This window comes from Saccoglossus kowalevskii, chromosome 11 (assembly GCF_978046115.1).
Source record: "Saccoglossus kowalevskii chromosome 11, keSacKowa6.1, whole genome shotgun sequence".
Lineage (NCBI taxonomy): Eukaryota > Metazoa > Hemichordata > Enteropneusta > Harrimaniidae > Saccoglossus > Saccoglossus kowalevskii.
In genome coordinates this window covers 26,161,745-26,183,752 of record NC_140651.1, presented here as the reverse complement: position 1 = coordinate 26,183,752, position 22,008 = coordinate 26,161,745, and the positions used below count along the sequence as shown (strand labels likewise).

Here is a 22,008-nt window from a genome sequence, read left to right as displayed (position 1 = left end):
CACCGACTGGCAGCCATTTTGTTTTACATGATTTAGCTAATGATGAGTGAATTTATTCAGTGAGATTACGATGAAATGCTTATGATTGAGTCACCAGAAATTTGAGTGCAAGTGCTATTTCCACAGCCACATGAAAACTTGACCCGAAATGACATTGAGGGCGCTTTTGACAGAAACACACTATGTAGTTTAATCAAGCACACCAAATGATTGGTTCTAGTCATTGATCGTTCAAAAGTGTCTGATCATACATTTTCTTAAAATGCTGAAATGTTGCAAGGCACTCGCCACACAAACAAATAATTTGTTTGATAGATAAGATATAATAATATGATATTAACTGTGATATAACATGGATAAGATAAAACAAAGTAGACATAGACGTTTCTTGAGGTTTCAAAAGTTTATTTTTTCAGAAGGTTAAAAAACAAAGACTTGGAATTCATGTTTACTTCAATATTAAGAATTCCTTGAAATAATGGGTTTTAAAAAACATAGATACGTGATTCCAAGAATGGAAAGCGCAAAACAATACGCAATACAGATCGATAAAAGATTTAATTCAGACGCTTTAAGTGTGCAATAGTATAATCATTATAATGGTTGAGGTACGTTTGAAGAGAACTGGTTGTTGTAATTGCCAGGGTGGCTATATTCACAGGCAAGCCAAACTCTGTTGCCATCGTCGACAGCGCCACAGCCAAGCGTCTTTCTATCTACCCACACAACCTGGGTGAAGTTTCCTATAGGAAAAACGAGAGTGGGAATGAGTTTGGACCCTTAGCTTGTCGAACTCATATTTATTTGTTTAGCTATCTGGTATGAAATATGATAGTTTAACCGGTAACCAATTTGACTAGTTCCCTGCTTAGAACACTAAATATAAACCGTTGCTTACATGCTAGTCACCAATGGATTCGCAAAATGTCAACGGATTTGTCTTGCCGAATTTTGTTATCGGTTGGCTTAATATAACCCCAACGGACCGTATTTTTGTGAAAGATTGGTATTTTTGTCCTGATTTGTAGGAATATGAACAACGCGTTTCACAACTTGGCTCTTATTTAGTTTTATGCGTCATTCAAGATGGCGGCCCCCATATAGTTAATATCGTATTTAGTTTATTATCACGTGTGCGCCAGCTGACTGTGTATAGGACAATATGTATTCTGCACTATTAAAATTACATATTCATTAATCGTTATGTTTGTTTTTTACAGATGAAAGACGTTGTGAGATCTATCCTTAACAATATGTTGTTTTTGTGAGGGGCCGCAGTAGTTATGCTACTTATGGGTAATTAATAAAGAATGAGTTACGTATTCTTGTTAGATTTAAATATTTATCTTTAAGGTGCATCAATAAGAACAATCTTTGAAATCTATCAGTATGTGTCACCTTCTTTTGATAAACTGAATTGGTTTGGATGGCAAATAGCTATGTTTTCAAAATATTTTTTTTGATGAACTGGTACATTCGTTGTTTATTTTACATTCTTCGTTATACATTATACAAACAACTCCAGCGGTTCTATTGTAGCATGGTAGGCTGGAATAAAGTTAAGCTGATTTATACTAACCCTTAACATAAACTAAATGTTTATTTCGATTTCTCGTTAAGGTAGAGATGCAGTTTACCTGAAAGGTATTTTAATTAGTATTTTAATGTATTTTTATTAAGTTCACCATTATATTACGTTTTCTTTAAAAAATTAAAAAAATTATTGACATTTTCAATATATCAAAATAAGAAATGGAATATGGACTTTTCACCGTGTTCAACAGCAAAACTAAATGTTCGCGAAGTGTCACATAATATAAACAGTACATTTTATGTTGGAATGTTGATAAATTTAAATGCTGTTTATAATTAACAGGTATTTTAGTTTTTTACCAATTATGACTACGTCAATCACTCATTGTGTACATTTAATCAAATATAAGATCACTTTTCAATACATATGACATATGGCTATGTAATCCTCATCTAATCCAATACAGGCTTATAAAAGCAATTTATTTGGGAGAATTTGAAATGTAATTTTCACCTCAAATTATAACTCACGTCTAACGAAGCTACTCAACATTTTTCTTCTAGAACATTTATATGCAGTGCATCTTCTTACACAGTGGCATATTCAACTGAAATGGCAGCTAACAAGAAACTGTCGCATTGAATGTTAATGACGCTCAGAACACTTCATAATAAAGGCCATATTGTTGCATGTAGGTGGGCTATTTAATTTAGTAAATCAGCTTACTTAACTGTCAACCTTACCACAATCTGTGATAACTGAATGCAAATTATTATTGTGGTCCTGCTGTATTTTTGAACACCACATCAGTCATTCACTGATCTGTTCATCCCATCTCTGTTTCAATAAGCCAATAAAACAACTCAGAATAGTCTGGAATGTCATTTCTATTTTGCTACTACTGGATAGACTACCTGCACCTCTCTGTTGCTACTAATACTCCGAGGGTGTCTGGCGTCTCATTATTCTCATTGTACTTATCACCTCTTTGTCAATAGGTAGATTCGTCGCCCCTGGCTCAAATGCAACTAAACAGTCTGTTTCTGAGCTACTACTCTGCCATGTCAACACAAATAGTCAGATTAACTGGATCAGTGCTGCATGTGATAATGCTCTCAAAGTAGTTCAGACTAAACTTGACTTAACTAGGAGTATAGCTGAACTATTTGTGTGTTTTGTTTGGCGTTGTAAGAAGAAAACCCATTGCTGGTTTTTACACATTAATGCATGTTAATACTATATGTAATGAATGATGCCCAGTAAGATTTGTTTATAAATGTCTGGATAATTATTTTAATATTGTTGGTGTATTGTATCTGGTATGTTTATTTATAATTTTCTGATATAGTAAGCGGACGCTCTACTGGGGACATCACAGAATAGAGTCAACAAAACAATCGGGTGGGCGCCTAGTCTGTAATACATACATTAAAGGCTAGAGGGGATCGCGGGAGCTTTCACAAGATTCAGTGCAAAGCTACTTTCAAAATTGTGCCTGATTGACTATACATAAAGTTCACGTTACTAATCAGTGAAAAACCTTGTATATATAGTTCGACTCAACAGTTTTAGGGTTGAAGTAAATTTGATGTTTTATAAAAACAATCTGTCTTGAGTCGTACTCAGAAAACTGTTTTAGATGACAGCATTGGAAACACATAGGTTCAGTAACAATTCGATCACATATACATTATCACTAGACCATTCGCCACAGTTTTATTGCTATCGTTCACATAAGACTTCAGCTTGATTCCTGACTGTGATAGTAAATCGCTTTAGACTTCGGTCTTCACTCATGGCATACTACTGAATAAATTAATATACCGTATTCGGAAAGTAATTTCAACGTTGTTGTGTTCGTTCAGGTTGCGAAGTCACAGAATACGTAACAATACTCGTTGAACAGGTCCATGTATGATTGTTTACTTTCTGCCACCAAAACGTACATTCACATGTACTTGGCAATGTTACTAATTAGTACTAGGGGCGATGATTTAGTTAAGAATTATTGAATGTAAGCTCAGCAAAGCAGAGTCTTCGTTAGCGATTATGTCAAAAAGAATTGATAAATTGTTGCCAAACAGAGTTTGACGAAAATTCCGCCGACACTATTCTCAGCAGTGGCGACACCCAAGAAAGTCCATAACATGGCGCATTCATACATCAGTCACCAACAAAATACGTACATGCTGCCATCGACGACTATTAATTGTAGTCTGTGTTCGTTTTAGAAACTCCATGGCCTACTGTCATGTTTTTATTGCAAATTTTCAATAATTCTGTAGAATAGAGAAATCAAACAAAAGGACGTAGAATAGTCAAGGTTTGAGGACACTATTCGCATTTATTTGCATGAAAAAGTGTTGGTTAATTATGTTTAACTTCAATTACGTACGTCCGAGGGCGCTGTAAATATACGATCATGGAAACAATGTTCGTCATATGTACAGTTCGATTTTGTACAACACACGTTGGGGGCGCTATCATTACGTTATCAATAATGCCAATAATTGCATGAATTGGTGCATATTGTTATTTCAGCTTTTCTGTAAACATATGCACAGCGATAATAAGTTCATAGTACGTGACCATGGATATGAAAATTCACATTGATTAAATATCATGTATTTGGTGTTATCCATGTGTATTCTGGCTACTTCATTCGAACAAATATGAATATCAAACAGAACCATGTATCATATCAATAAACGAACCCCAAAGGTGTATTATATTCAATTGCACCGAAAACCCGTTATTAACAGAATAATAACCTACCGATGACACAATAAATAAATTTTAAATTATTTGATCACAGACTATTTTTGTCACGAAGTAGTATTGTATTGATTTTTTTATTTTGAAACTTACCACTCTCACCGTACGCATGCTTCATGCAATAAACCCTGCAATTAGACTGATATTAGTTTTTTTCCTTTTATTGACACGTTAGAGATAATTCCTAAATAACTAAAAACATGTTTATTTCATAGTACTGCGTTCCAGGGGCCGTAAAATATGCTCTATTGATTATTAGTGAACTGTTGCGTGAACACTATAATTAATAACATGTCAATGTTTATGCGCGAATACTGTTTCGTAAAGGACAATACACGGGTAGGGTGCACCTGTTTAAATGTTAAACCACGCAGGGGCCACAGGGAATACATCAACCATACATTGAGTTTGCACTAGGCAATCAAGTTCAACTTCGGATTGTCATTCTAAAGTCCACAACATTTGCATATAAACGATATTGCAGGTGGGCTGCACTATACTGCAAAGGCAACTAAATTTACTATATTTTGCACATTACAAGGTTCGAAACCTGACCACTGATATAAATTTATTAAAATGAGACAACGGGCTATATTTGTTGTTCACAAACAGTCAGTGTTTAACATTGACACAAGTGTTGATTGTGTATGACGGGCGGGTATTATCTAAATAAACATTTGCGTGCATAATTCCCCGTACTAAGGCAATCGACCGGAGAACGTTTAAATCATATACAGCTTTGTGACATTGTACAATGAATTAACACAATTCATATAACTAAGTAACGATGAATGAACTTATGTCGTGCATTCTTTCAAATGTCAACACAATACATTATGTGACTCACATTACACAATCACACCTGCGCATGCGTTTGTACTGGCCAAGCACATTCATCTGCAGCTTGTCTGGGTATAAAATGTACACACGTGTTCCGGCATTTGTTTCCATTGTTCATATATTATATATATCGTAGGTGGACAACGTTACACTGCATATTCAACTCATGAATATTTATTTATGACTACATTTTGAACAGGATGCGGTTCGTAAACCGATCACTGATGTCGGATTCCTGCTAGATCAAAGGACACAATGTTGACCTTTGAGTTCGGAATTGCCACTTTAAACCCGACGGGGGGGGGGCGTCTAGTACTTCAAAATTTGGTAAAAATAGTCAATAAATATATGGAAGTCACAGACAATCATAGTCCCTGTAACTTGACACAAGTGTTGACTTTGTATCTTGATGACAGTTGGACACTCTCTAGAGAAATTATCTAAGTAATGCCCAGCACTAGCTCCTAGAATGCCTCGTTAAAACAACGAGTTTGATCACATGTACTATTACTGTTATAAATGAAGTTCATTCTATTTATCCTCTTTTTGTCGTCATAGATATATCGTAATCCTATTGGTGGATACGAATTTAGTGCCATGCGAAGTTGAGGTTGGAGGAAATTGGAAAGAATATTTTCTTCATATCAAGAAGTTCTTTAATCGAATGCATTGCCAAGTTGACAAATAAACCATGTTTTGCGATCTTTGGAAATGACGTAACAATAAAATAATATTCAATGGTGTGTGTCATATAGAACAAACATGATACATGGGAAAATCACATTCTCACCTTCTTAAGCACGGTTAAGATGGAAGTATTAAATAACTCAGATTTATTACTAATGTTTCATTACAAAGGAATCGTGTAACAATGATTGACATTTAATATAATAAGCAACACTTAAATGACCTGAATAAATAACTGAATACATGTTATGTATTTACCTTCTGACGGATGGAAAAGTCGTGACCAACAGAGATACATTGAATTACCTGGATCTGGTAGATTAACTGGTCGAAACTGACAGCACACATAATAATGATCACACCCATGTTTCGAAAACCCCGATTTGAATTTATTGTATCTCAATAAAATTGAACGATTACTTATTTTTTGTTCTGAATATTGTAAATTCAGATCAGTTTTTATTCAAAAATGACATTTAGGGGTTTTCTCCCATAATCAAATTATTCTCGATAACAATACGCTTCAGAAACAGTGAAATGGAGTCAATTGTTTACTGTGTGAATTTACAGTATATTTAAATTTCTACTGTCTACACAAATAAGCTTAACATTACCCTGCAGATCATTACAACATACATATTCAAAATAATGACAATATTTCTTATGTTTCTTGTATTTATATTTACACACAAAGATGTTGAATCGCTCCAAAAATGAATATGTGACGAATATGGCTCTCATCGATTATTCACCATATAATACTCATTTAATTTACCAGATCTATGGAGACTCTGATTCTTGTGGAAATGTGAATAGAATAGATATTTTAAATTGAATTTAACAAGCGATTTCAATTGATTAATATGATCCATTAACAATAATCTGCCAAAGTAAGAAATATCTATACAATTAAAACAGAATATAATGTAATTGCATGGTCTGAATCATCAGTCCCCGATAAAATGCCACGCTGCTTGTACCGTGAAAAAACTGATGTTGATACAGATTCTACATCTTTTATAATGAGATCAAAGTGTTCACATATTAATTATACTAGCTATTCATTAATACGTGACGAACAGGTCATGTGTTCGTATATCTAATTTCATTGGCATCTATGTTTCTATGTACGCTAGATATTTAATTTGGATATAAAGTTTAACCACATACGTTATTTTGACGTCCCAGTAGCGCTTTGTCATCGAAGAGGGCGATTGATAACAAACGTGCATTGTTTTCACTTAACGCGTTTAAATAATTAGTTAGTTGATATTTACCTTATTTGAATATATACAATATGTCGTAATTTTTATATAATGTCATGAAACGTGAACCAAGGGAATGTTAATATATAATTTTAAACACACAATTATTACTAAAAACACACAACGCTATTAATATTATAAATCTGTCACCGTAACGCCATAAGGTACAGCACGCCGTGATTTTGCGGTATTTTACGGGGTATTTTCATCCTACCATATTGAGAAATGCGAATTCTAAATATGGAATGCTTACGGGCGTAAGCGTCCTCTACTAATAAAAACTCCACACAAAAGAGTTTGCTGATTCTGTTCTAAACTGCGCGTCGGTCGATACTCCAGCTGCATACTTAGAGGTATTCTCGTAATAACCTCATATTATCAATACTATTACGTTATATGGAAATGTTTATGATTCCTACTTAGGTTATAATTACAGTCATAGTGAGCACGCAAAGCTATAATATTATGTATTTGCCTTTTTCTATGTATATATATATATATATATACTAGTATAGATTTTGAAACTTAAATTCATTGATTTGAAATTGTTCAACAAAATGAGTGATGTATTTCTATAGAAACGAGCATCAAGATGTTGTTTATAATTCGTTGTCAGAGTGTAAAGGGGCACTTGAGTAGACCTAAGTATACAGGTAACAAATATGATAAAACATAATTCTAAAGTTGGAAGAATAATTAATTTCCATAATCATTCCCACAGTGTAAATTTTATTGAAAAAAACTCATTACATGGCGATTTCAGGACTAAAAATGTTATATAACTTTGCAAATTTTGCAGCGCATTTAAATATCATCAAGTATTTTTTTTATTATCTGTGGCAAGGCTTTGAAATTTTAACTTGTAAAGTCAAGACAGTCTAAATATAAACAATTTCAAAAAAATCATTTGTTTATAGATGCGAGGGTATATAAACCTGCATTTTTACCTTGATGGATTCACTACAACACTACAACACTACAGTGACATTTATTAAATCGTTTCTAGTTAGCGCGTTATGATGTAATGGTAGTCATACTGTTGAATTTCTTGAAACACTGAATGCCATCTTTCGTTTCACATATTCAACTCTTTTACCATAATTCCAAGTCATCATGTACCAAAGAAAGCTTCTCTATGCTTGACATCTGCTTAACATACTGTTCAAGATAAAATAACAATGGTCTAAATTAGAGAACACATCACGTGTGAAAAAGGAATGGCGATTGCTTGCCCATTGCATTAATCCATACATGTTGAAAACATTTCGGTTTGGCTAAACATTACTCTAAAGAAAAACGTTGTTTAAAGCGGGGGAGTCGTCACCTGCGCAGACGTCAGATGGCCATAGCGTGTAGCTGTTTACAAACAAGCGTCTACCCATGAGCCTTTGCGTTTTGGTGTGTGTTGTTATCGTCGCTTGGGACTCAATTCCCGCGCGTGCGCAGGTGACGATCCCCCCGCTTTAACGGCAACAACGGTCACTCATAATTTGTAAGTTTAATTGTATTCAACTTTCATTTTGTCTTGTTTTATTTAAATTCATTTTTTCTGATTTTGTGATTTATAAAGTCTATAAAGTTTTGATACTATTTCCGTTGTCAATTCCACGTGATTCACATTTTAAAAACCATTTCAGACCTATTATTTTCATTTTGATCTTTGCTGCTAGACAATTTGTTTTTATTATAACAACTACAAATGCCAACGAAATACGTTTTTTGGGGGAGTCGTGCGATTCGAACGATTATTTGCGATGAGTCACAAGATCCATTTTAGATTGTTGCCATGACAAAACTTTCGAATGTTTTCTATGACGTATATTGATATATGCATATATGTAATAATCACCATTTTCTTGGCAAATCGCACCATGTTGATGAATACAGCTGTGGTCTTCATACACAATGATAGGATCCTTACTAGAATAGAAAGATATTAGAAGGGGTTTATTAGTATATAACAATTCGTGAATTTATTGAGATAGTTTCAATTTATAATATGAGGATATTACGAGAATTCTGCAAAGTATGCACGAAGACAGTACAGCGGGAATATCGATAGATTATATTTTTATACATCCTTTCCTTCCAGGGATACATCATGGAAATGCCGGAATCCAAAACGTTTAGAACAGATTTAGCGAACGTTTTTGTGAGGTGCCCGGTCAAACCCTGGGGGCAGTCATTGTTTTTTTATTATTATTAGAGAACACGTACGTTCGTAATCAAACCATATTCGGAATTTGCATTTCCTAATATGAAAATAGCCAGTGCAATACATCAAAATTACTACATACTGTAACTCGTTACGGTGACAGATATAATAATATGTATAATGTGTTATGGGGAACGTTCTCACAAAGACTACTTATAATGCATCTTAATATATTAGTTTTGAAAACGAAACTGCGGAAAGTTGCTGACATTAAATACCAATATTGCTCGATCCATGATGTGGACACGGGAACTGCCGTACCAAACACATATTTTGAGTACAATTAGTAACACTGGTGTACTATTTTCTCAGTGAATGAAATCAATAATATCAACCTTACCTTCTGCATGCACAACTATTGCCGTCATTGGGATTTTCAACAAATAGATAATCCGAAATTCCGCGCTCTGTGACAAACGTTTCCACTTCTGCGTAAATTTCTGGCGTGCCAAGGACTGCCAGACTTCCATTTAATTCCACGCACTTTGCCTTTGCCTTTGAGTATGTCAATGGCGTATTTATCAAAATATATTTTGAGCATCCCACAGTAGGTCCCACATCTGTAAGCATGGCAATATTTCGTTATTTTCTGACAGGAGATTAATACTGGAAATACACAATATACATGAAGATGGGCAATACTAAAGTATAATGTAACATTTCACAGATACTGGTAGTATCGTGGTAACTTATACGATTATCTCGAGTTTGTAATAACTGGTTTAAATGTAATGTTTGAAACATTGAGTGTGACTCATTTAGTATATTTTTATGTGGAATTGTATATAGACAAACATTCAAATTGTAATCGCAAAAAAAGGAAACATATTGTATTCCGGACAAAATGGGGAGAAAGTGGTTTTCATCAATGTCACATGTACTAAACATTTTTTTCAGAACCATATTCATATTGCGTTTTGTCACATCAGAATTATCATTAGATGATATTTGCCACTACACGTGACGTTACGTGTACGCTAAAACGCGATGGTAGCATTTTCATCGCTGCGATATTATTATATAAAATTGGTTGATGAGAATAACTTACAAAACCTACAGAACTAACAATTTATTTGAAAAGCATATCACCACGACGAATATATTTCTGCAGATTTCGAAAACAATACTCATGGCGTAATTGGCTAAATCATCTAGCCACTCTTGGTTCGTACATAATACTAGCCACTGACCACATCCCTATCCATGAATACGAGAAACATTACACAATTGTCATCCCCTAAAATGTATACCAGTGTATTTAGAAATAGAGTTTTATGAATATTGTTATGAACAGAGCTTTAAACTTCAAAGTGTAACTTTAAGATCGGTATAAATAAACAGAATTATAGGGACGTGTTAATTAGTTTTAAATTTACCATTTGTTATCGTTCATGTTAAATTAATGGTGATACTAATGAGCTATCGCAGTGACTAGAAAAAGAGAAAACATCTTTCGGGAAACAATGTCAACGATGTCGTAAAGTTTGGATATAGATGAAGTTAAGGCACGAATACAATACGTTATGTAACAATATGTTGAATCCCAGGCTGATGATTTACTATTGCCTAATTCTTTCTTGACAAGTAATAACTTACAAAAATTAAAACACAGATAAACTAATGGAGGATGATCCTGTAAAGAACTCAGTCAGTATGAAGTGAACGTTCTTGAGCTGTGATTTTTAGTTTTCCATAAAAAACATGATATACGGTCTTTTAATTCATAGTGGGGTGGGCAGAGTAAGCCTGTGCTTATTTCTATTACTTTCTGACCATCGAGTTTGCCATTCACCATGGCAATTTTGATATAAACAAAAGCTCCAGCCAATATCAAATTTGACTACTTTTTCTAAGGTGTGGCACTTGGGAATGAGCGTTGTGACATGTGGCAAATGTCCAACTGTCTTGGGTAATAAGAATCGCTAAATTTCAACTAGAAACAGGTAAACCAGTATACCTGTATATATGTATGAATCCAGTGATTTTTTTTCAAGCCAAAGAAATTAGATCTATTTATATAAATACACATGGACAGAGAATATTTTCTTGGAGCACTAAATGTGACAATTGCCCTACTGTCTGTGCCAAATATACCACACCAGCCACATAGCGTCCGACGAGAAGCTGGGTAGGTAGTGAAGAAAAACATTGGCTGAAGCATTGTAAAAGACTGAATTGTTGTCAATAGCAACAAATATATCGGGAAAATCAAAGACAGTAAAAAAACAGGCATATAAATACTAACGTTCTAGGATTCTTATTTGATCCAAGTAATCCAGAATAGAACGAGATGAATCAACGTTATAGTCCGCCATCTTTATTTTAATATTAGATGCAACCATTATTTTATGGGGGTCAACGGGTCATAACTTGAAGGGAGTTAACACCCATGAATTTAGAAATGCCTTGATCAATAAGAGTCTAAGTTACAGGGAAACATTATTTCGATTTTTCAGTGAACCAATAAATGCATTTGATAGGAAAATATAAAAAAAACTTTACCACACCTTGCTAGGCTAAAACTTCCATCTAATCAGAGCATTCCAAATGAACATTCCAAATACTAGAGGGCGCTCTGACCAAAAAAATGCCATAATTTAAATTAAAAGAACTGATAAATATTTCATGTTTTGTTATTGAACTGGAGTAATCTATGATGTCTTTTTACTGACATATGGGTTGCGTGGGCTTATAGAGTAATGTTCTGGTGTTAATATATTGCCTATATATTTTGTTTCATTATTGTGGAATATGGCCAATTTTATAATGTAATGATAATAAAATCATTCAGTAATTTGGTGTATATCGCGGAGTAAATGTAAGTTAACTTTTGGTACTTACAATAACATACATCTGGGCCTTCAATATAACCACTGGAACAGAAACATTTGTAACTGCCAACAGTATTAGAGCACCGATATCCGCCACATACACCATTATCAGTCAAACACTCGTTAATGTCTACAAATATAGTTTTTAAAAAAACATTTAAATAAAACCACCCGGATGACGAGAACACCCAATGATCGAAGAGTATTTGTAAATGACTACAATCGGAGTGTGATTAGAGCAGAAAAAGAACATTATGTTGCAAAGCACTTGCAAAAACAACCCATGACCCATGATTCATTACTGTTGGTCAGAAACTATGGATGGCCTATTTATTTACTTATTCGATGCGATTATTTTTCACCTAGTCACTTTGGAAATAGAAAGAAATAACACTTCGTAAATTTGGCATTGAATTTGAAATCGCGTAAATGTATATTACATTAACACATCCTATTACAAAGAAAACTCAAGGTAATACACGAAATGTATTGCTGATAAATAATTCCCTTTCATCTCTATCCAATTCGTTACATATCTCATATATACATATATATATATATATATATAGAAAAATAGGTACGCCTACGGTATCAACGCACCCATTCCCCAGTCGTATTGTAAAGAAATAGTGTGGATTCTGAAATTTAGTCTTACCTACACATTCAGCTGAAGGAGCCCATATCCCGTTGATACATGTAATGATATTCATTTCTGCTGAAGCATGTCCAAGAATACCATATCCAGGGCTGCACAAAACATGTACATCTTCATAATGTTCAAATACGCTGGTGTCATTCTCCAAAATCTCTTCGGGTATGTTCGATGCTAAACATTCTGAAAAAATTTAAGCACACATCTCTGAGCTTCAATCAACAAGTATAACTATTTAAGAGACTTGCATTGTATTCCTTTTATTTTCGCTATTAGGTGCGTCTTTGGTGTAGATCACACCTGAGAACAGTACTAAAAATCACTGCGGAACAATGAAATATAAAAATAATAATAATAATAATAATAATAATAATAATAATAATAATAATAATAATAATAATAATAATATGTTTATTCATTCTGAAGTATGAAATACAATATTTGTTAAGATACAATTCTATACACACAGAAAATGGATGAAATGGGCTTCAGGTAGTAAGTGAATAAATGAATGAAGGAGTGAATGAATAAAATAAATAATTAAATAAATAATGGATAAATAACTTCAATTATTTTCATGCAATAAATGTAATTTTAAAAGTTTTTTCTAAATTTCGATACATTTGGTATTGATCGTATGTGAAGGGGGATACTGTTCCAGATTTTTGCTCCGGACTGTTATCATCTGAAGTTCTGGCAAAAGACTTTATCATCAGCAAGAAGTATTTCAATAGGAATATGTGTACTGCCCGAACAGTTTGGAATCAGTTCATCAACAGCCAATTAGATTGCTTATTTCATCAACGCGCTTGGCCAATCTGTCAATATCGCTGCGCACAGAGGAAGCTGTGTTGGCTTTGACAGTTCCGAGTCCGAAGCGTTCGTTGTTAGTCGTTGTTAAATCAATATATTGTTATGCTTTACCGGCTTTGCGACCAGCGAGCGTGGTAGTAGTGTTGTCACCACTGTATTATGGAGGAGCAGGTGTTATATCTCTTAGCTCATGTCACTGCAACATATATCGGAAGAAATGAAGCCGAAGATGAAGACATGAGAAATGCGAAACTTCAAGCGCTTGTTGGCACTCATATATAACAAAGCTTTCTATTGTTCGGTGAACTATCTATCACGCGAATACGTGACATACATACGGTTATGAATAGAGTTACCGCACAGGTTCCGCAGTGGCGAATCTAGAGGGTGGGTTCTTTCAGGGTCCCCCAACCCGTTGAAAACTGTATTCAATTTGTTTTTGTATAATATAAAAATATCATTAACTTAGTCAGGCGATTTTAAATCCTGTATCCGCCCCTGGTTGGAGCGGAAGGAATGTCCGAACGGAACATCACCAGTACAGGCGGACGATGACGAAATATATGCATTGTAAAACGTTATCAATGCGACTGCACGTCCGCTCAACGCGAATCTCCAAAGAATCTCAACGTCTTGAGCATTTTAAAAACAATGATATTTCTCTAATACTACTATTATTAAAATTGTGAGTTAACTACTTTCGAATATGAAGAATAACATGATACGAAAATACCAATGAACAAAATTTGATACTCACCGCATGGTCTAACGTATACACATTCTCTATGTTCCTGTAAGTTGCGTTGTGAGCAATCATTTGATGCAGCATTTGTAGCGCTACATGGCCGCGTTCTCATTTCCAATCCCCAACCACAAGTCACAGAACAGGGACTCCAACTATTCCATTCGCCCAAAGAAGTAGCTACATTTTGAATAAATGTTTTTGAATATTTATATTGAAATATGCTATTAATGCAGTAACTATAAAAAAAGTATTATGAATGCAAACGAAACATGAACAAGTGTACTCGTTAACTGACCAAGGGTAAATTTTCGGATCAAATATCAACTTCATATTGTGCGTTTATGTGATTTAACTACAACGAAAAAAATCCAACGCCTTCAAATTTGGCTTGCATGTTCATCATGTGAATCTATAATACTTAGTTGCTAGGCCAAAGGTCAATGTCACATAATACAACACAGTTACAACTGAAAATAGCTACCTTAAGCCTCATATGATCCCAATGTTTGGATGTTAAAGGTCAAGTTTGCAGTACAAATGTGCATGTTGGAATATAACTAGAGTTCATGATTTGATTTTAAGGTTAAAGGGGAATTTCACTGGGTCATAAAATACAGATGGGTCCATCTCCTAATGTTTGTTGTCTCGTTTATTATATTATCAATGATACACACCTTCTCCGCATGTTACATTTACACCGTTCTCATATGACGAGCGGAACACAAATCGAAGCTCTTGTCGCGGACACATTGATATAGATTGTTCATTGCCAACACAACTTATGTCACTTATCACAGCTGGCATCGTACTGGGATAAGATGTACTGTACTTTACCACATCTAGAAATAAAGCGAAAAACAGTATTTGTGTGGTCATGATTTATAGCATCTAACAAACCACAAAAAGAAACTAACCCTGTCACTTACATCAATACCCTACCAATATGAACCAGTCCAATAACCAACCAATACCCAAACAAACAGCATATCCACCAAAATATAAATGAGCCAACCAATACAAACCCATCCATCCAATATGCTACTTACCAACCAAACAATCAATTCGCTAAAATAATTCAATGCATAATTAATAACTAAGATTACCTGTTGCAATTGGAAATCCAAGTTGTTTGCATACGACATTGGCGTTGTCCATGCTCCAGCTTTTGTCGCTTTGTATATTTGCCCACTGGCCCAGTCTGGGAATGAAAATTTCGACACGTCCTGAACTAAGTTCACCGGAAATCAGTCTTAGAACCATGTCTATGATAAATACATATACTTGTCACACTCAATTTCACTACTGATAAAGACATTTTACTCACGAGGTCTATAAAAGTAATTCTGGATAATAGTGCAAGAGCATCTTCAAATCAGATATATGTATTACATTTTCAAAAATGTATACACACAAGCAAGCTATTTTATAAATATCTGTATTTCAGATCTAATTTGATAAGACGTTCTCGTTATCATTCGTATATTAAGCCCTGAATAATTTAGTTGACATTATGGCCAATCCCATGCCTGTTTCATATGAGTAATGTTATGATCGGGCATATTAAAACTAAAGTATGTTTATAAAAAATATATATATGCACTACTTTCTTCAGAAAAAAAATATTATATATATTCGTGGTTTTATTTTCTTCATGCTTAAGAATGTTAATTAATAGAATATTCTTTCCCTACAAATCAATTATTAAAATTTGTGTATGTTATGGATGCTAATTCGATAATATGTGTTAGAATGCAAGAATGGCAAGAGGAAGGCGTTTTTCATTGGAATTGTGGCATTAATATGAACCAATGAATGCGATTTCGTCTATGTTGTGATTTTAAACTGTTTGATTTGAATTGTGACAAAAAAAAACAAAACATATGTTTGTAGGCTTCAGTTTGGCGGATATTTTTTGATTTCGAAATGCCAGACATAGGCTTAAGTCATTTCTCAATAAGACCACGGAATAATGTACTAGTTTTCACTTCACATCATCTGCTTTGTTGTTGTTGTTGTTGTTGTTGTTGTTGTTTGAGAAGTGGAAATCAATTGAGTTGAACATTGTATATATATTATGAGTTTGTTTTAATAACTTGTGGTTTACCTACCTGGGTGTAAGTGGTCACTCTTTGATTCTATTGTATCACCAAAACAGCCACTATCAATATTCACCAAACCTGCATTCAAACATTCTCTACTGCGATACACAGTGCCATCAGACGATGGAGGCCATGAAAATTCACTCCACATTGACCAAACTGCAAAGAATACTCGACATTAATAATTGTGTTAAATTCAATGTATTTGGAACACAAATATAGAATCTATGTGCATAGCAGACCGTGCATTGCTAGGGTTGAATCTTTTAGACTGGGAATTTAAGTAAGTGTGTATCTTCACAAGATTGCCATTCAGGTCATGTGATATTTTATAGTTAGACAATTGTTCAAAATTGACTTTAAACGCATTGTTTTAGTAATTAAGGAGTATTCAGTTTAATTGTTTGTTACATATTATAAACAAACAAAAAATGATTACTATGTCAACTTGCTGTATTATGTAATTACACGTACTTGGGCAAGGCATTTGATTACAACGTCTGTAATCAAAATTGTGACCTTCACAGTACACACTATCAGGCACGTCAATATCGCTGTCACATGACCTTAGTCGTTGTTGATATCCAGTTCCACATGACACTGTACAGTCGGACCAGGTACCCCATATTTCCCACATCGGTAGTGACTGTGGCAGAACTGTTAAAAGTAAAATTAATAAGTTATACACCCGTTTCAACACAGGGTAATAGTAATAATAAGGGCTTCTGCTGAACTTGCAATTCGTAATAATGTATTCAATGTAACTTGTGACTTGTATGTTTGCAAAAGAAAGTGTACCATAGAGAGCAACGCCATTAATTGTGCTATGACATATTGTGATACTAATTATACGTCGCAAACAATTTCACTCGAGTCTTAGAAAGTAATCATGTATTTGTTATTTAATGCTGTTGAGTTTAATTTTGTTGAATACATGACACAATGTCTTCTAGGTGCAGAGAGAGGAATAATAGACTTAATGATTTGACAACTGATGTGAGTCGAGATCTAAATTGGTAAGTTAGTTTCCAATTGTTTTTTGGAGACTGCAATTGGGGCCTATATGCACTGTAACAAATGAGAAGTTCACGTCCAGTTTTTAGTGACTGTCAACATAAGTGCGATAAAACAATTAGTTTGGTATAAAGAAGACATGTCAAACTTATGGCTATGAACAGCATTCTATGGAAAAATATATAATCCTATCGGTAAACAAATTAACATCCAGGTCTATGATGTTTATAGGCCATGGTATATTTTGATTTTCTTCAGTTGAAGGGCGGTGGTCATCACGCCACCTGTATGCGAGCTATTTAAAAAGATGGCGACTTTGTCGCACAGGCCAACACACACCAGACAAAACAACCATCATCGTAAGATGTTCGTAGGTTTGCATTTTCAAATTACTATCTTCAGATTGTGTTGAAAGCATAATTATACTTTGTATGGAATTCTTTCAGTTTGAGTGGGTTTCTATAGTAGTTACGTTTGAGTGACTTGGGTAACATCCAGCTATCTTTAAGTGAGGATTGTTATAGTGGTGAATAAATATACCTTGCAAGATTCAAATGTGTTATGGTTTATGCTTTCGGGCATTCACGTAATCTGTATTTAACAGTAATACAGAAATAATATGGAGTTATTACGAGGATACTGCAAAATATGCACAAAGACAGTACGGCGAGAGTTTTGACCGACGCGCAGCGGAGGTCGATGCGACCGCTTACTTTAGGCGCGCAACCGCTCTATATTTGAAATTTGCATTTCGTAATATGGTAGGATGAAAATACCCTGTGCAATACCGCAATATTACGGCTCGCTGTAACTTATGGCGTTACGGTGACAGGTGTATGATAATATTTATTCTTTTATTGTGCTTAAACTCATCTAACTTTAATAACCTACATAGCCGTATATCGGGTGTCTCTTCTTAGGTTGGGACAAAGGCTGACGCTGTTTGTTTATGCTTCATCAATTGAATCCAATCAATAAGTTATAAAGATACGTAATTAATGTATATGTGTAATGTTTTAGGAGCGTATCAACAATAAACATGAGAGTTTAGAATCCCATTTTTTGCTACGCTACACAATGCTTTTAATTGTCCAGCTAATTTAAAACACTATATATAAGTTTTAGATTGTTGTGTTATGTAACTACAAATTTATTTTTATCAACTGCTACATTTTCGGTGCAAAGTAACTTTCACTTGAATCACAAATTATTCATTACAATTTTGCCTTTTAGTTGGTTTGTAATATTCATTTCATTCAAACTTTCCCATGAAGAAACAACATTATTTTTTTTACTTCTCTAGTTTTGATCAGATTTCCTGCATGCACCGTTCATACAAGCGTCGAATTGTATACTATGTTCCTTGATTTTAAACATGTGGGAAATTACAAGTCAGCTAATTATGTGAGAGCAATTTGAGCAAGTATTCGAAATGAGTGTTCAAGTTATGTCATTGACAAAACAAGTACTTCAGAGTTTTTAAAGTAAAGTCTGTAAATGCCGGGATTGGAGATCCAGAATAGAAGTAAGTTTTATTGCGAAAGAAATTTTGAAAATATTATGTTTTGAACTTGCTGCTATGTGTTGCAGTATATGTATACTTGTATTATTATGTTATTAGAAATCTGCATATGAATACAACTTTAGCATGTTACATTCAGTATAAAAGAATATGTGCGGATTTAATGTATTGAACATATGACCAGAAATCAAATCACGTGTTCAAAAGTGGTATAAAATTTAAAATATTATTAGGAAATGTTTTTCACTTACAGGGCACATCGCATAATTCACCAACATAATGTTCTTCTGCACGACAATTGCACTGAAAATTTTCTCCATCCGATACACACCAAGAGTTCATTTTGAATTGGTTTGTTGAACATAACGATACCGGTAGCAACACCTGCAGACACCATAGTCACATATTACTCTACCTTGAATTTCGTTTGGTCAGATATGTTTGCAAATACAACGTATTAATGTGTTTTAGAAATAGAAATATATGGTGTGTATAAATGTCATGCACATTTCATATTTGAACTGCGATTTCTTGTGTATAAAAATAATAAGCTGATTAGAATTCAGCATACAAATCACTCTACCAAGATTACCAATACGTAAGCAATAGAATACCTCAAAGTATGCACGAAGACAGTACAGCGGGAGTATTGACCGACGCGCAGCGGCGTACTGTCTGAGTGCATACTTTGAGGTATTCTCGTAATAACCTTACTATTTCAAATCTTTTACTTCCAAGGATACACCATGGGAATGTCGAAATTCAAAATGTTTAGAACAGAATCAACGAACTGCTTTGTGTGGAGTCCGGTCAAACTCTGGTGGCAGCCATGTTTGTTTTTATTATTAGAGGACGCTTGCTCGCGTAATCATTTCAAATTTGGAATTCGCATTTCCTAATATGATAGGATGAAAATACTCCGTACGGCACGCTGTAACTTATGGCGTTACGATGACAGATGTATAATAATATAACATAATGTGTGTGTATATAAATATTGTATCATGTAATATTTGTACATAAGGTAACTGGTGTGCATGCCATTAAACAAATTAAGAAAACACACTTCCAGTGACGCACTGGTGCCATTGCGAGTTGCGCCATTCTCAGTTCCACTTACTTCATTGTTCTCTTCTGTAGATAGAATCTGGAATTTATCTTTTGATGCAAACATCCATCCAGGTCGTGAGGATAACTGGCTTTTCCTGATTTCCTTATGTATGTAGCATGTACCGTATGATGGATGGTAACTAATAGCCTCACACGCGGCCCCTAACTTCTTACAATCATGGAAACACATAATAGAGCTGTAGCTGAGAAATACTTTTTCCCTTATTCCCCTTTGTGCAACGTCATTGTTAAAACTAATTTGTGTTCCAGTGTAAACATAAGAAGACATTGCAAATGTACAATTTTGAAAAATGAAGAACAACATCAACACTAATGTTGGGAATGGCATGTTGCAACTCGTGTGTATGGATAACAAATAAGAAATTAACGTCAATTACTCATCGTATAAAACGATTAACTAACTATTCATTCGTGATGATTGGATGCTTTCTTTGTGCAGCACCCATAAAAATGTGATTAATATGCATTGAATAATTGAACAGGGACAAGTTGAAATTTTTGTTTTATATGGTGAAAATACTCCAAATTATTATATTAGGAAAGTCGCTGTTAATTGTCTATATTTTGAAAAGAGTGAATACATCCTGCCCAACATGGGCATCATAGTCGAATGGTTACTGTGTTATATACAAGACAAATAACATTGATGTGTGAGAGTGCTAGCGGCTCTATTTGCCCACATGTCCATTCATATATAATTCAAGAAACTTATTGTCTGTTAAGGCTAGTCGTTCATGTGGTTCATGATTTTGATGAAAGATACAATGGTAATTTAAAAATATGCACTGTGAGCCTGGAATAATGAGTGAAATAGTAAAGTGTATGTTTTATAGTGTGGTGTAATGAAGGTAATGGTAACTATCAAATTGCGTAACACCTGAAAGTGGTCCTAAGTTCAATATTCCCCTAAAGCTCACATTTGAATTATTCCACTTCTAGAAATGATAACATCACACTTGTCATTAGTATTTTTGAAAACGTTATTTATAATCTGCGATTATATTATCAGGGCACTCTTTTCATAAAGAACACATACTATTATGTTTTACAAAAAAACACTATATTGTTGGAAGCTATGTCTGTGTGGATAAAAACATATCTATCACTGAGATCGGATAGACACTTTAAGGTCAAATACGGACTTTTTAAAGTTTGTTGATACGACAACACCAGCCTGACATAATGGCAAACATCGCCTTCTCTGGTTGTTTCTCAGTCTGGCATATTTAACAATGGAGTTCAAGATGATACAAGATTGTAACTCCAGCTGATATGTTAAGCTTCTTTTAACCTTGGTCCACTTAATTTCTTTCGAAGAGCATCGTATCATCTTGTTACACATATAAACATGTATTTGCTTGACCATCTGATTCAAAATCGATACCATTTTGGTCTCCGTCGCGTACGAAAGTGGACAGTATAGTACCTCGGTGTATGTCATTTTATTTTAAAGAACATATTTAAAATGGCCGACTGGTGGCCACATCCTTGACATGTCTTGACCGACAATGTTCGAATTTATAGATACATCATAGCTTTTGATTGATGACTCAAATCAAAATGGCTGAATAAAACGACATTTTCAAACCAAGCGTACAAGATTATACATCGTTCAGCTAGTGTCCATTATTTAGTAAAAAGACCACAGTTATTTTCAGATCGGAATGGCCGAATGCAAATCTGTCTTTTGTGTCTAGAAACACAATCTACAGTAGCAGGCCCTGGAATAAGAACAGCAGTACTTTTTTATTATTTCTGTACCATTTCGTTATCACCAACATCTGAACTACGACCAATATAAGTATATCAAGTTCTCTTTCATGCAGTCCTAAGGTAATGAATGTTTTCAGGAGTTTCTTCTTCCAAGGTTGTGTAATACTAACGT

General features: G+C 34.3%; 1 protein-coding gene across 1 annotated transcript in view; it reads right to left on the bottom strand.

Annotated features, from left to right (window-relative positions):
• Positions 1 to 22,008, bottom strand: part of LOC146736574 (scavenger receptor cysteine-rich domain-containing protein DMBT1-like) — a 64,201-nt gene that overhangs the window by 19,553 nt on the left and 22,640 nt on the right. Inside the window, exons 7-12 of the mRNA XM_085505315.1 lie at positions 16,931 to 17,113; positions 16,466 to 16,615; positions 15,461 to 15,619; positions 15,032 to 15,196; positions 12,803 to 12,982; positions 12,158 to 12,277 (exon numbers count right to left, since the gene is read on the bottom strand). Coding sequence (XP_085361441.1) covers positions 12,158 to 12,277; positions 12,803 to 12,982; positions 15,032 to 15,196; positions 15,461 to 15,619; positions 16,466 to 16,615; positions 16,931 to 17,113 — 957 coding nt within the window. The remainder of the gene's footprint in view (positions 1 to 12,157; positions 12,278 to 12,802; positions 12,983 to 15,031; positions 15,197 to 15,460; positions 15,620 to 16,465; positions 16,616 to 16,930; positions 17,114 to 22,008) is intronic.